At 56.6% G+C, this 14,714-nt stretch overlaps 1 protein-coding gene and 1 long non-coding RNA gene across 2 annotated transcripts; both read right to left on the bottom strand.

Moving 5' to 3' along the window:
• Positions 1 to 4,820: 4,820 nt before the first annotated feature.
• LOC130142331 (uncharacterized) lies at positions 4,821 to 5,845 on the bottom strand. The gene is made up of 3 exons (XR_008819358.1): positions 5,738 to 5,845; positions 5,301 to 5,347; positions 4,821 to 4,895 (listed from the first exon to the last, which is right to left on the bottom strand). It is a non-coding gene; the product is annotated as an uncharacterized LOC130142331 (long non-coding RNA).
• A 1,349-nt stretch (positions 5,846 to 7,194) lies between these two features.
• Positions 7,195 to 14,198, bottom strand: LOC130142208 (uncharacterized). Its single transcript, XM_056323700.1, has 4 exons — positions 14,087 to 14,198; positions 10,999 to 11,181; positions 8,192 to 8,428; positions 7,195 to 7,556 (listed from the first exon to the last, which is right to left on the bottom strand). Exons 1-4 carry the CDS (start codon positions 14,196 to 14,198, stop codon positions 7,195 to 7,197), a joined length of 894 nt encoding a protein of 297 aa, XP_056179675.1.
• Positions 14,199 to 14,714: the final 516 nt, after the last annotated feature.

Here is a 14,714-nt window from a genome sequence, read left to right as displayed (position 1 = left end):
AGGAAACCCTTAGCATGACTAAACCACCCCCCTTGCCCCTCAGCAGCTCCTGCTTTTCTTTTCCTCCAGAACCTCCCATAGGCTCCCTGGGAAGTCTCAGATCCCAGAGGGCTGGGTGATCAGACACGGGGGCTGCAGAGCAGCAAAGACCATGCTTGTCCCTCAGCTTTGCCCACACCACATGCATGGGACACACTCCTGCCCATGACTTAAGGGGGAAGCACCACCACTCACTGGTTCCCAACACACACCCCATCCAAACTCATGTCAGAGCTGCCCAGCACAGCCCTGAAGGCCTGGGGAGGCTGTCAGCCACAGCTCCAGGCCACAAAAGCCCAGCTCATGGCCTTGCTCCAACAAGGTGCAGACAGCTCAGAACCCCGGAGGGAACATGAACCCGTGATGGCAATGAGGGGACTGGGCAGGAGCTGGGGGGGCAGGCAGCCCCCTCCAGCCATGTGTCTTTATCATTTGTCTGGTCAGAGCAGGAAGAGTCTGATAGCCCTGGGTCTGATGAGGTACAAGGATACACAGTGGGGAGCAGGGCATCCCAGGAGGTGGCAGGAGCACAGACCAACCCTCTGTTTCCCCATATCCAAATTCAGTGTATTCCCCTTGCTCTCCCAGCAGTAGTCACACAGGGCTGCAGTGGGTTGACCTTGGCTGGATGCTAGGTGCCCACCAAGCTGCTCTATCACTGCTGTCCTCAGCAGAAAATAAGATGAAAAAAACACTTGTTGGTCAAGATAAAGGCAGTTTAATGAAGCAATAGCAAATGTCACGCATGTGGAAGCAAAGGAAAACAAAATATGTTATTCTCTACATCCTATCGGCAGGCAGGCAGCGCACCAGTGGCTACCAAAGCCTTATACTTCTGTGGCTCTGATGTGCCAGGCCATCGAATCCACATGGCCCAGTATACCCGGTCACCCCTTTCCTCCACCTGCCTGAAGGCAGGGACCCTCCATTCCTGTTCCTGCTCAGAGTACTCACTGTCTGACCCTTGCAGTGCCGGACCAGAAGTCCCCTCACCAGGATCAGGAGAGCTGACCTCAGTTCTTCTGTGTCTGGCAGACCGTTGATTACCTTCTTGTGTCTCTGCAGCCACTGTGCCGACAGCTCTCGTGGGTGACCCCTTCTTAACAGCCGTCTTCCCTCTCGGTTCATTAACACAGGCTTCCCGCTTAAAGGTGGGTTCACCATCCCACCTCCTCATGTCCTCTCCTGCTCACGCAGGCAGAACCACAGTGCACCGTGCGGCACGTGCCTGGGGCTCCCTTTCCCTCTGGTTGGGGCAGCAGAGCACGCGTTTCTTGGGGCGCCCCTGACAGCCAAGGTGCTGGCCCGTAGGGATGAGGGAGCGCAGAGATGTTCTTCCAAGTTTTGGAGCCAAGAAGACAGTTTCTCCACAGCTGGTGTACCCATACCCAGGCAATACATCGCTGCCAAGCTGTTAGAATGTGATATCGGGGCACTTTGAATCACCTTCCTCACATGGCCCGTGTGCACAGGACATCCTCTGGATCTTTGGAGACCTCCTCATTGTCTAGATCGTTGTAGATGGCTGCTAGTACTGCTAGTTCCCTCAGGTACTGGATGCCTTCATGTGCAGTAGTCCACTTTCCTGGGGAGTTCGTGAGAGCTTCCTTGAATGGATCTCTCGCCCTCACACCTGAAAGGAGCTGTCTCCAGAGACTGCAGATTGCTGCCTCTTTTCCAATGCTTCTCCCGGATCCTCAGGTTCTAGCAAGGGATCCCAGCTGTTGGGCTTCTTTGCCTCACAGTTGCTGATCATTGGCCCCATTAGCCCAGCACCGGAGCCTTAGCCCAGCCCCCTGCCCGTCTCTGGACACGCTGCAGCCCCTCTGCGTCCCCCTGGCAGTGAGGGGCCCAACCTGAACACAGGAGTCGAGGGGCGGCCTCGCCAGCACCCAGAGCAGGGGGACAGCACTGCCCTGGCCCTGCTGGCCACGCTGTTCCCGGCACCAGCCAGGATGCTGCCGGCCTCCTTGGCCACCTGGGCACACGGGGGGCTCATGCCCAGCCGGCTGCCGACCAGCCCCCCCAGGCCCTTTCCCCCCAGGCAGTTCCCAGCCCCCTGCCCCCAGCCCGCAGCGCTGTGGGGGCTGGTGTGACCCACGGACAGGACCCGGCACTGAGCCTGGTTGACCCTCACACAACTGGCCTGGGCCCATCGCTCCAGCCTGCCCAGACCCCCCTGCAGAGCCTCCTGCCCTCCCGCAGATCAATGCTCCCCCCAGCTGGGGGTCACCTGTGAACTTGGTGAGGGTGTGCTAGATCCCCTCGTCCAGATCACTGATAAAGATACGGAACAGGACTGGCCCCAGCACCGAGCCCTGGGGAACACCACCTGTGACCGGCCACCAGCTGGATGTAGCTCCATTCCCCACCACTCTCTGGGCTCAGCCACCCAGCCAGCTGGTTACCCAGCACAGAGTGCATCCATCAGGTGCAAAGCCCCTGGCTATGGGAAGTGATGCCCATCCTAGGAATCTGCCTAAATCTTTCCACACACATTGCCACCCCGGGACCGCCGTCTCAGGGCACATTTCTGTATTGCCTCACACAGAAGTTGTCTCCTCTTACACCGGGGTGAGACCAAAGTCCACAAAACCCATAATATGCCAACAGTATTTAGTAACAGTATTGAACAGCTCACATAAGGGTGAGCCAGGACCTCAGGACCCCGCATAACAAAACCATCCACATCAGTCCTGGGCACGGAGAGGCAGGTGTATTCCCTCATCTTCTCCACAAGATAGCTACCCTAGGACAGCAAAGGCATCAATGCCAGGGCAAAGCACATTGTCATTGTTTGTGCTAGCTCAGCCCCAAGTTCCTTCACCCCCCCCACAAAATCACTCCCACAGCGCAGAAAGGCCATCTATGTCAGAGCAAAGCACACAGCCGTTGTTTCCCTTGACTCGTTCCCAAACTTCGCAAAATAGAGATAAGCCGTCCACCTAGCAGACTCCATGACCCACACAGGAGCTTGCACTTGATCCACTTGATAACTACCACAGCTATGGCTCACTTTGTATACAACTGCCGCTGTCTCAAGCTTGACATTGGGTGCCAGAAAGGACTGTGGTGGGCTGACCTTGGTTGGATGCCATCTGCCCACCAAGCAGCTCTATCTCTACCCTGCTCAGCAGAAAATAAGAAAATAATATGAAGAAACCTTGTGGGTCAAGATAAAGGCAGTTTAATGAAAGCAAAACCAAAAATTATGCAAGATCCTGCCCACCCCCAGCCTGCTGGTGAGGGGGGAATGTTGGAGGGACAGCCTAGATGCTGTGTGAGTGCTGCTCAGCAGTAGCCCAAACACCAGTGTGTTATCACCGCCTTTCTTGCTATCAGCACAAAGCACAGCACTATGAGGGCTGCTGGGGGGCTCAGCCAGACCCAATATAGTTGTTAAGCCCCCTCTTTCCCTCTCTTCCCAGCACCTATCGAGAGCAGCTCCATCAGGAATGCAGGTCACACCAATGAAATTCCACTGAAGGAGATGTTTTGTCCAAGTGCCCAGCTGCATGTATAACGGTGCTGATCGGACAGCTCATATGAAGGACTGTCAAAACATGTCTTTACTGTCACATGTAGGTCATCCCAGGCCAATAAAAAGGCTGGAGAAGAGATGGTGGTCAATTGCCCCATCTTCAAGCAGTGTGCTTGTCACCAAGGAGGAACTGCAGGCTGTTGCTCAACCTCCAAGCTGCACTGGGCACCAGCATCCCGTAATGCAGGATAGGCAGTGGCTGCTGGTGGCCACGTTGAGGCAGCAGCAGTCACTGAGATGAGTAGATCCAAAGGCTGCAGGATGGGAATTTCCCAGGAGGGCCAGGGTCAACTGCACCTCACAAAATGGGAAATAAGCACCAGGACCCACAGAAGGTGTCACAGATGGACACAGAGGTCCAGCTAGGTGTGGCTGGGACTGTACTACCTGTAGGATGGGGAGGAGGGAAAGAGCAACACAAAGCATTGCACTGGGAGCACGCCATTTCTCAGGTGTGCTTCCTCAGGGCTACCTGGGTCTGGAAAAGCCTAGTCCATCCTCCATGAAGATTCATAGGATTTTCACACACAAAACAGGGAGGAACCAAGACAAAGATGAGAGCTGCTGTGGGGCAAGCATCCCCTGCAAACCAGAACAATTTATTGGTTTTTTGGACACAGCAGCACAGCTGCAAGGACAGTGTGACTGGGCCAAACTCAAGCAGAGGTGGAGGTCTAGATGGATGTGGGGATTCAGAGTGGGGAAAGAGGGGTTGGGACCCAGAGAGTTGCTTCAGTCTTAGAGGACAGTTGCAGGGCAACAGGATGAGGGTCAGGCAGCTTTTCCAGGATGCTGGAGGACTACCAGAACATGTCCTTGCTGGCACAAGCAGGTCATCCCAGGCCTTGGGATGCTCCTGCTCTGTGACAGAGGACAGTTGAGCCTGATAAGGGAGCAAATTGAAGGGGGAGCAATAATCCAGCACAGACTGGGCCCTGCTTCCAGTGGTGGAGGACCAAGCCTCAAGAAGGGGATATGGGAATTGCCATCAGCACTGAGCCACAGACATCTGCTCCATCTTCTCTCCCTCATTGCTCTGACTTTCTTGAGGACCTCGGGGTAGGCAGGGTCTTGGGCAACAGCTCTCCAGACCAGCCACCTTTACCTGCAGAGACCAAGGACACCCAGGGCAGAAGCTGCTGTGTACCCTCAGCAGCATGGAGAGTTCACATCATCACAACTGCCATTTTCCAACCTGTCCCTGACATGTGTGGGAACACAGGCAGGGCAATACATTTCCTACCCGCGTCTTCCACTGCCAGAAGAGTCTCTCTTATCATGCAGTAAGTATCCAGATTCTCATAAGGCTGAAGCTCTGGGGGGACAACACAACAGAAACAGTCTGAGGGACCAGGGGCCGCAGGAGAAGGAGCAGGGCAGACCCAGACAGGCAGCAGCGCTGGAGGCTGTGGGACACCCTGGGACAAACACTGGCAGGGTGCTGCTCCCCTGAGCAGGGCAAGCATGAGGGGCAGGTCCCAACCCTTACTGGCCCTGCAGGGGGACACCAGCCAGAGCTGCTGGAAGAGGCAGAAGGAGAAGGCTCTTGGCTGGGGATAGCCAAGGGATAGTGTGGGACACACTGCTCTGGCAGGTCACCCAGAGGCAGGTGGGCTGCCTGAAACCACCCCGGGGTCACAACAGGCTCTTCTACAATAGACCTGCTCCCCATCCAACTCCAACCCCAGCCTTACAGCCATCTCTGTGGTGGGGATCCTACCTGTATAATGGTCATCCTCAGCTTTGCTGGGCAAGGCTTTTCTTTTCCTGGGAAGGCAAAGGGTGGTCCTGAGTTAGGGGAGAAGCTGACCTGACCCAAATCCCTGCTGAACCCAGCGGCAGAGGCATGGAGGGCTCTGCACACCCTCCCTCTGGGCCACTCATGACCTGGCAGGCATTGCCCACCAAGATTCCAGGAGATAGCAGCGGTGGCTGCAACACCAAGAAGCTGGGGGGTCCCTGAGCACACATGGTTCCTGCTCCAGCCCCACGGAAAATGCTTATGAGCCCCAGCCAGGAGCCCTGCTATGGTAGAACCACGCAGCTGCATCCTCTGCACCTGCAGAAGGGTGGGATCAGCCCTTTCAATCCCCAGCCACCCCACAGCACAGCATGGCCTGAGGCAGAGCAGCAGCTCCAAGTCTCCTGCCTACTCACCTGGACAGCACAAGCCACAGGATCCCTGCAGACAGGAGGACCAGCACCACCACCACCACCACAATGACCACCAGCCCAGGCCACAAGTCCAGAGGCTGCCCTGCAACTAACACACAGCTGGGAGTGTGTGCCACAGCCTGGGCCATGCGTCAGCAATGACCCCGACCTTGGCATTGGGCATGTGCATATGTGTAGACACGTGTGTCCAGGCTCTGCTGTCCTGGCTGCTGCAGGGATGGGCAGCGAGGCACAGCCTTCCCTTGCCTTCACATATGCTGGGCAAGGCAGAAGGAGGGAGGCCTTGGAGGCCCATCTCCTGTACATAGTCGGGGGATATGGAAGCCCACTCAATCAAGCTGTGCACAGCAAGAGGACTCACAGACCCCATGACCCTGAGCCCCAAGTGTACCCAAAAGCAGGGATGGGTATCGTCTTCTTTGGTGGAAGAGTGGAGGGCCCCCCTCTGTTCTTGCAGGCACAAACAGGGGTTGAAGCAATGCAGCAGCTCTGGGGACAAGATGATGGACCCCCTCAAAGCAGGACTCACCCAGCCCCACAGCCCCCACTGCTGAGTCAGGCTCTCAGGGGGCCCATGTTCCCTGCCTCTGTCTTGGTGGGGACAGGAGGGGTACACACACAGCTCTGGAAGCTGATCCATGCTCAGCACTTGCTCCCAGGAGACCACCTCAGCCAGACTCAGGGCAGAAAAAACATTACCTGAGACGTAGGTTTGAAATTCCAGCAGTGATGCAGCCCCAGAACCAGCTGCCGTGAGGCCCTGCACTGTCACCAAATATTTGCTTCCAGGTGCCTGATGAGGCAGCGTGTACTTGGTGACAGACTGATTCACCAACACTTGCTTGAATTCAAGGAAGCTGCCATCATGTGCTCTCCTGGCCGTGATGTTCAGCTAGAGAAAGGACAGGGAGCTGGTTGGGAGCAGCACCAACCTCCCACTCCTGCTCTGGGCAGCTCTGGAGAGAGGGGTGCTACAGCTGGCTGGGTACAGGAGGGGACCTGACTCCACCAGAACAACTACAGTGCTGTAGAGCTGGTGGACCCTGGCTGAGGAAGGCTCACACCTCTCCCCAGGCTGTCTCCACAGAGCTCCAGGCAAGGAGGTGCCTGGCAAGGTAAGGGTGACCACGGGGACTCTGTGGTCCCCTGGTACCTGGTATCCAATGATCTCCCCTTTGCAGGAGGGCAGTGCCTTCCACTTGAGGGACCCTGTGTTGGGATCCAGCCTCAGCTTCTCCAGTTTGTCCGGCACTGGAAGAGCAGGAGGATGGGATCACACATGCGGCCAGCAAGGATTTTTCCCCCACAAAGGCTGCATGAGCCACAGCAGCAGCAATGAGGAAGGGAAGAGTGAGGGGGGGACATGCTGTGCTCCAGGGCCCTGCACAGCCCCTTCCCCACAGCCCCACGGGATCTAAGTAGCCCTGATCCCAGGACCATCACTGCAGGGAGCAGATGATCAGGCTGAGCTGCCAGGCAAAGGGCACCTTTACATCTCGTGTAAGCATACCCGTTTCCTTTGTCCTCAGAAGCCGTGTGTACAGGATCGTGCTGGGTGGCAGTGAGATGGTGACGGTGTAGACAGTGAAGGGCTGCAGAGGTGGACAGGAAAATGTTCCCTTCCAGCCACGTAGCAGCTCCTCTCCCTTCACCTCCTCAGCTTCACAGGGAGGGGAGGAAGGCTCTTCCAGCCGGCATGTGGCCCGAATGTGCTGGCAGGTGTCAGGCAGCCTGCAGGTCCAGTTCAGTTTGATGCTGGTGCTTGAAATCTCCAAGGTCTCAGGGACAACCTGGAGGACATCTGTGAAGGAAACATTGCGAGAGGGTCACTCCCTTCCCTTCCCCTCCCAGCCTTCCATCCAACCTCCATCATCCCCACCGCTCCCTCACTAGCGTGTCCCCAGCACAGTGGGGATCAGGTCATCCCGCCTTCTTGCAGACCACACTCCGGCACTGCCTGAGCCTTCCTCTGGCCCTGGAACATTCCCAGGGGTACTCTGGGTGCCGCAGTGGTTGTGTGGGAGGGTAAGAGCAAGCACTTGTATGCAGCTTCCACCCTGGGGCTAGCACCTGATCTGGTGACTTGTCCCTTTCAACAAACCCAGCATTCAGAGCAGGTCCCTGTCTTCCTGCTTCTCGGCTATCGTTATCTTCTCCAAGCAGACCTATCTGACTGCCTGGACACACTGCCCGGCACACTACACACAGCAGCAAGGGCATGTCCCCCTCAGCACTGTGCAGGGTGCCCCAGCTGCCAGCAGTGGGGACACAAACCTGGGGTGCATCAGCAGAAGTTTTCTCTGGAGTGAATGCCTGCGCCATGCCCTGACCACCCCAAACACAGGATACTAATACTGTAGGACACATGCAGCACTGCTCTCCCTGCCTGGGGAGAACAGACTGAGCACTGAGAGTGTTGCTGGTTTGCTCACTTACCCACACAGGTCAAGCTCCCCTTCACACGGTGCCAGAGACCTGTGCTGTTCCTTACAAACCAGCTGCTCTGAGGAATCATGGAGCCTTCCTCTGGGTCCAGCTTCATGCATTTGATCTCCATGGGAGGAGGCCAGTGCCCCTCAGGGCATCTCATCTTCACCACTTCATTTGGGTTAAAGGTGTCCTGATCTTGGTCAAAGATAAACTTGGGGTCCCACTGGGGCTTCTGGCATTTCTCTGCACCAACAAGATGGGAAGGCTTTAGCAGGGCAGATGGTGGCCCCACAGGGCATGCCAGGGGATGGAGTAGGGGATCCCACTGCTGGCACAGCAGGGTGAGGGATGGAGCTCCAGATCACCATACATAGCAGCCCTCCCACACCACATCCTCAGCGAGGGGACGAGGCCAAGAAGGGCTCTATGCTGCTTCCCCTACGCCTCTGGGAAAAGGCCAGGAGGAGCTGGAGCTCTAGGGACTGGGAGCACCCACAAGGGACTCGCATTTGCATGGAGACTGATGGACCAGCATTTGATCTTGGTGCCCTGTTCATCCCTCATGGAGGACAACATGTTGAATCCACCTGAGAAGGCAACAAAGCCTGAACCCAAAAGCTGTCTGCTGCAATGATAGCATGCAGCAGAGACTGGGAGGGGAGACCAACACATGAAGAGGAGGCCAGGACTTTGCCCTGCCTGTACAGGTTGAGAGGACACAGGGAGCAGAGTCCTGTGATCCCCCAAACCCTGAACGACCTGCGCCACAAATGCCTGTCAGACCTACAGCGCTGTAGCCCATGTCTTCTTTGCACATGCTCTTGCCAGAAGCCCTCAGGGAACCCCACGCCACCCACACACCTTGACCAGGAACATCCCAGCCACCCACAAACCACAGCCTGGAGCCCTGCATACTGGGCTCTTTGCCTGGCATGGGCAGCTCTGTCCACTACCCCCTACCTCAATTCCAAAGCCCCTTCCTTGTGGGACACTGAGAAACAGAGGCTGGTACCAGCCACCTCCCACCAAGGCTCCCGAGAGCCCTGGGGCAGGAACAGGGCAGGCTCAGGGGCTGCCTTAACACCGCCTTCAGCGGCATATACAATTTCCCCAGGCAGGCAGACAGCCTGGAACCTCCCGTGCAGGTACAGCTGGAGGACAGCTCAAGAAGGGCAGAGTGGGGCAGTCAGGAGAGCTCCTGATGCCTCCCTTACCAATGCACTCCACATTTAACATGGGCTGAATGTTGATCCATCTGCCTCTGCTGTCCCTTCCATTCCAAACCTCTCTGTATACAGGTTTCCCGTGACTGATGGACTGCACTTCCCTCGCACATTTGACATGGGTGAAGGTTGGCTGGAAACCATCAGTGCAACTCAGCATCACTTCTTCGTTCTTCCTGTAATTTTTCTGGTCTGGTGTCAGTCGGAGCCTTGAGTCCCAGCGGGGCCTTTGGCACATTTCTGGTAGAGGTGAAAGTGGGTGTTAGTTGGGTCAGGATGTTTTGAGGAGGGTCAGGGGTAGGTGGTGGGGTATCAGCAATCCCCAGCAATTCCTCTGGTCCCTGAAGGGAGAGGGAAGGTGACGCACCCATCTGACAGGATGTGACCCCTCAGTGGGGCTTGTTAGGATGGAGCTCTCCTTGTGGGTGAGGGTCAGCCAGGGCTGGGGCCTGACCAGGAAGGTGGTGGATGAGGATGTGCCAGAATTCAGTTGAGGAAAGGTCCCAGGTATCAGAAACAGGGAGACCTGAGTGGCCCTGATCAGGCATCAGAAGCGCATCCCTGTCCACAGTGGTGATGGTCAGTGCTCAGAGATGGATGAATGGGGTGGGATTTGACCACAGAAGCTCCTTAGGAGGCACCTCCTGACACCCTGCTTACCCATGTACACTATGTTTCCCCGAATGGGGACCCCGGCATCACTGCTTTTCCTCCTGAGCCACGCATCTCCATTTACAGATGCAGAGTAGTTCAGTGGCTGAGCTCCCCTGCACGTTGGACGTGGGTGAAGGGTGGCTGGAAACCACCGCTGCAGCTCAGAGTCACTTCCTCATTCTGTTTGTCATGCCCAAGCACTGGTGCCCTCTGGGGTCTTGGGTCCCACCAAACAGGCCGTTGGCATGTGTCCATCAGAGGTAAGATTGGGTGAGGGGTATTTTGGGGAGGTGACAAGAGGAGGCTTGGGACAGCTCTCTCCTCCCCATGATTCTGACCACTCACCCTGACACAGAGCCGAGGGAGCGCCTCTGGGAGCACCGCGTGTGCAGGCACTGTCCAGGGGCACAGGGCTTGTCATCACCCCTATCTCCAGGACTCCCAAGCCTTCCCTGGGTTCCAGCTACGCATGGGGTGCTTGACACCCTGTTCTCTTGGCCCCCCTCGTGTCCAGCTGAACAGTGCAGCAGTGACAGCCTCCCCCACCAGAGCTCACCCAACCCTCAGAGAGGCTTCCCAGGGGAACACGGGACTCTCGTGCAGCTCAAAGAGCCGAAGCCTCAAGCTGCAGCCCTCTAACTGCTCCTCCTCCTCCTCCCAGCCTCGCAGCTGCAGCTCTCCATCTGGAGCCAGAAGACGCTGGCCAGCAAGGCTTCCCCCTTGGAACCCCTCCCCAGGAGCACAGACCTGGCAGCTGCCCGCAGCAAGGGACTGAGATAGAAGATGCCCAGACACTGCCAGGACAGTGGAGAAAGCCAAAGCGTCTGCATCTCCCGCTGCTGGCCTGTCACCAGGTGAGGCTGGAGCACGACCATGTCACGGGGGGTCTGCCCCCAGGGCAGGACCCCGGGTCAGGGTGATGGGGGCTATGCTTACCCTTGCAGGTAGCAGTCCCGTTCCACAAGGCCTGCATCCCTCTGGAAACGCATCTGATGTGGGGGACCGATGGCACATACTCCCCAGCACAGCTCAGCTGCACCGAATCGTTCAAGGCGTAGCTGCTCTGCTCCGGGGTGAACTGCAGCCTGGGGTCCCAGTCGGAGGGAACTTCACACCTTCCTGTGTGCAAAGGCCGTGAGGGAGAGCCCCGAGCACCGCTGGGCTCCAGCAGTGTCCTCGGGGGGGAGGAGGCCCCATACAGAGGGCTGCTGGTCCCCCTCCCTTCAGAGGGGTGGCAGAGATGGGCACCTCCCAGGATGCGGCCCTGGACCCCAGGGACATTAATACTCCTTGCACCCTCAGGTGCGGAGCGGGCGGGTTACCCGGTGGCCCTCCTGCCCACACAGGTGCTGTGGAGGGGTCCCGGCCAGAGGGATCCAGCAGCGCGGGGGCTGCTGCTCTCCCTTCGCTCTGTCCCCCAGAGACAGGAGCTGGGGGAGAGCCAGAGCCAGAGGGTCTATGCTGGCATTGCTCACCCTCCCACCTCTGGCCCTCGAGGCAGCTGCCAGCAGCCTGTCCTCAGACCTCCACATGTAAATTCACAGCACTGGCCACAAAGCTCACACCCCACCCCATGCACCCAGCCTTTTCTCTGCACTTCACCCAACACGGGACTGCTTTGTTGTGCCTTGGTAGGCATGTCCCCTAGATTTGCTCACCCAGCACAAACCAGGTGCATGAGAAGGTATCAGGGTAGCAGGTGGCCTCCCCTAAAATAGGATGACACAGCCCTCTTCAGCTGCACATCTCTCTACAACTGTCTGCTTGCTGGCAGGCAGCACTCATGAGGCTGCAATCCCTTACACTAGAACACCAGCATCACCACACTCCCCTTATCTTGTAGCAGGTTTTCACACCATCATCTCCATCATGCACCCTGTCCCTCCACTGCAAAGGACAATGGCCACCACCCCTGTCCTTTGGGACCACATGTGCTTTCCAGATAGGAAACTTCTTCCCCTGCAGGTGGATCCCTTTCAGCACCCTCAGATCACACGCTTGACAGCCAGAAGCCTTGACAGACGAACCCTTCAACCCAGTCTGAGCCTAGTTATGCATCCCCAGCACACACCTTCTGCTGCCCCATCAATCAACCGCTCTGAAGCCTCACACATTCCCTCACACTCCTGCCCCAGAATGACATCCAGGATCCTTCCTACCCCATCAGAGTTTGGGCTACCTGCCCAGCACCAAGCATTTGACCAGGGACACGAGGAGAGGAGGTCCCTGTGCTGCAGGAGAATGAACCATGCTTCAAAGAGCAGATACCCACCTGTGGGAAGGAATGGTTTTTTCCTGTTGGTACTTGTAGGAAACAGGTCCCAAAGGCTGCCTGTCCCTGAGATGCTCTACAATCTGAAAGGCTAGGCAGAAACACCCTTGCACAGAAGGAGGACGGAGGATGCAGGAACAACACAGCCTGCCTCCATCAGGAATCTGATGGTGGCCCACGATGCAAGAGGACACAGAGCCAAGCAGGTTGCACTCCTAAGGGAGTAGAATCAACAAAAAGAGCCAGCGAAGAAACGGCTGCCAAGGCAAAGGTACAGGAGGGGATGTAGCAAGTGAATATGATCGAGCATGAGGCTGTCTCATGCAGTCCCCAGTGGGGAGAGGACGGTGAGAAAACTGGGCCATAGGCAGTGTAGCAAGTAACACAAGCCCTTGTGGTTGAGGTCCGGTCTAGAAAGTGCATGCAGGTCATTCAGATGTTGATGGCTATGCCCAGCTAGCAAGGGCACAGGTCACCAAGAGAAAGTGAAAAAGCACACGTCTATGGCAGATGTGTTTACTTGATGATGCTTGAATAACACAGCAAAAGCCCTCAAGGGAGCTTGGCTTGACACCACAGCTTTCCTCTGCAGACAGGTGGTAGCAAGCTCTGCCCCTGCGGGAAGCTCTGCTGGGCTAACCATAATCCAGACTCCAACAGCATCCTTCAGTGCTGCCGGTGCCATGGTGGAGGGTAATAGCCAGAACCTCAATTTGGTGTCCCACACCTCTTCTGCAGACACAACTCCAAGGAATCTTCCCCAGCCACTTGAAACCAATGTCTCTACTGCGCCCATCACAGCCTCCTCCAGCTGGGGTTCCTCAGGCCAACAAGGGGAGAACTGTGACTATCAAGACAGTTTCTCAGTGACAGGCTTGAGGAATGGGAGAATGGGGCAGGAGCTGCTGATGGTTCAAGGGGAACAGGCTCTATCCTGCTCTGGAGAGCTGAGGGCTGCCCACTGCTGGAATGGCAGCATCCTTCCAGCCACCAGCAACATGGTAATGTGACTCATCCAATGACTTGGCAAGCCACTTCTTCTTCCAGTTTCCTGCAGAGAGGATGACTCACACCTCAACCCCCCTAGCCCCTGGTGCAAAGGCCAGCCATTCTACTGTATCCCATGGGGATCTCAACAAGTACTGGCAACCCCAGGACACAGCACACAGTCTCCATAGGAAAGCCCATATTCTCCAGAGGAAGACCCAGGAGGTGCCGCTAGTGCTCCTGACACAAAGAAAGAGCACAAAAATGCTGTTAAAGAACAACCCCCCTGAACTACAGCTCCCCCAACCTCCTCAGGGACTACAGAACACAGCAGGCATCCCAGCTGACACAGGGATTCATCTCACAGCTCCCCACATCTTTCCTGAACACCACCACTGTCGCTGCCTTCTGCAATAGAGATGCTGTCCGGATTGCCCCAGGAAGGCCACCACTGCTCTGATTGCCCCAGCTTCATCTGTCTGCCATGCAGAGAACTGGCCACCCCTCTGCTCTCAGGGATACCACCTGCTCCCCAGAGAGACATTGCAGCTCCCACGCTGAGACCTGCTTCCCTCCATCCCCCAAAAAAACTTCACCCCACCACAACCTGACGGATGCCCCAGTGTCTCAGGATTGATGCAGACACCAGCTTCAGACCTCCCCAACGCAGCCATTGTGGGCTCAATGAGGTAAAGCCACATAATAAATGTGCAGGTAGAGGAGCATCAAAACCTTTTCTCTAAGAGAGGCACAACCCACCGTTACCTGCTTCCTTGGGTTCCCCATGATTCTTGGGACCAGAGTCCTTTGGTTCCCACGCAAGCAGCACAGGAGCAAGGACCAGGAGAAAGGCCAGAGCCAGCCCTTGCAGGGCCATGCTGGCACAAAGTTCCTGGGCAGGACTCAGTCTGAGCTACTCAGTGAAGGTATCTGTGTAATCCAGTGCAGGAGAGGTGCAGACACAGAAATGAAACAGCTACACAGGGAAATCACATGTGGTGCAAGAAACTTCCTCTTCGGAAAGAGAGTATCCCACCGGCCGCAGGGCTGCTCCTCACCCATCTGCCTGCAGGCAGTGGGTCCAAGCTCAATGGGGTCTCCTGGGTGCCTCAGTCCAGCCCTTTTACTGGCTACCTCAGGGTCCCATAGCCCTGCTCCCACAGACCCTTCCAAAAACTTCTCAGGTCTGTCTCACTCCTCTCTCCCTCCAGATCCTGTGGTGGATGTTGACTAAAACACCCCTGGCTCACCTGCCCAAGCCCACCCCACGATGCTCTTTCATCATGAATCACTTTTGCCTTGAAATCTCTCTACTCATTACCTTAAACTGACCCAACTGCAACAATCTTGCTGTTGAACCCCACCAACAGACCTTTCAGATCTGACCAAGTTT

The sequence above is a fragment of the Falco biarmicus genome, chromosome Z (genome assembly GCF_023638135.1).
Source record: "Falco biarmicus isolate bFalBia1 chromosome Z, bFalBia1.pri, whole genome shotgun sequence".
Classification (NCBI taxonomy): domain Eukaryota; kingdom Metazoa; phylum Chordata; class Aves; order Falconiformes; family Falconidae; genus Falco; species Falco biarmicus.
Note: the sequence above shows the minus strand (reverse complement) of the source record. Positions and strands in the feature narration are given on the sequence as shown.

Coding starts and splice junctions, on each gene's coding strand:
- LOC130142208 (XM_056323700.1), bottom strand. CDS start 14,198: ATGGCCCTGCAAGGGCTGGCTCTGGCCTTTCTCCTGGTCCTTGCTCCT. Junction 8,429..10,998: donor CGGGACTGCTACCTGCAAGG/GTAAGCATAGCC, acceptor TTGTTGGTGCAG/AGAAATGCCAGAAGCCCCAG. Junction 7,557..8,191: donor GGGGAGCTTGACCTGTGTGG/GTAAGTGAGCAA, acceptor TTTCCTTCACAG/ATGTCCTCCAGGTTGTCCCT.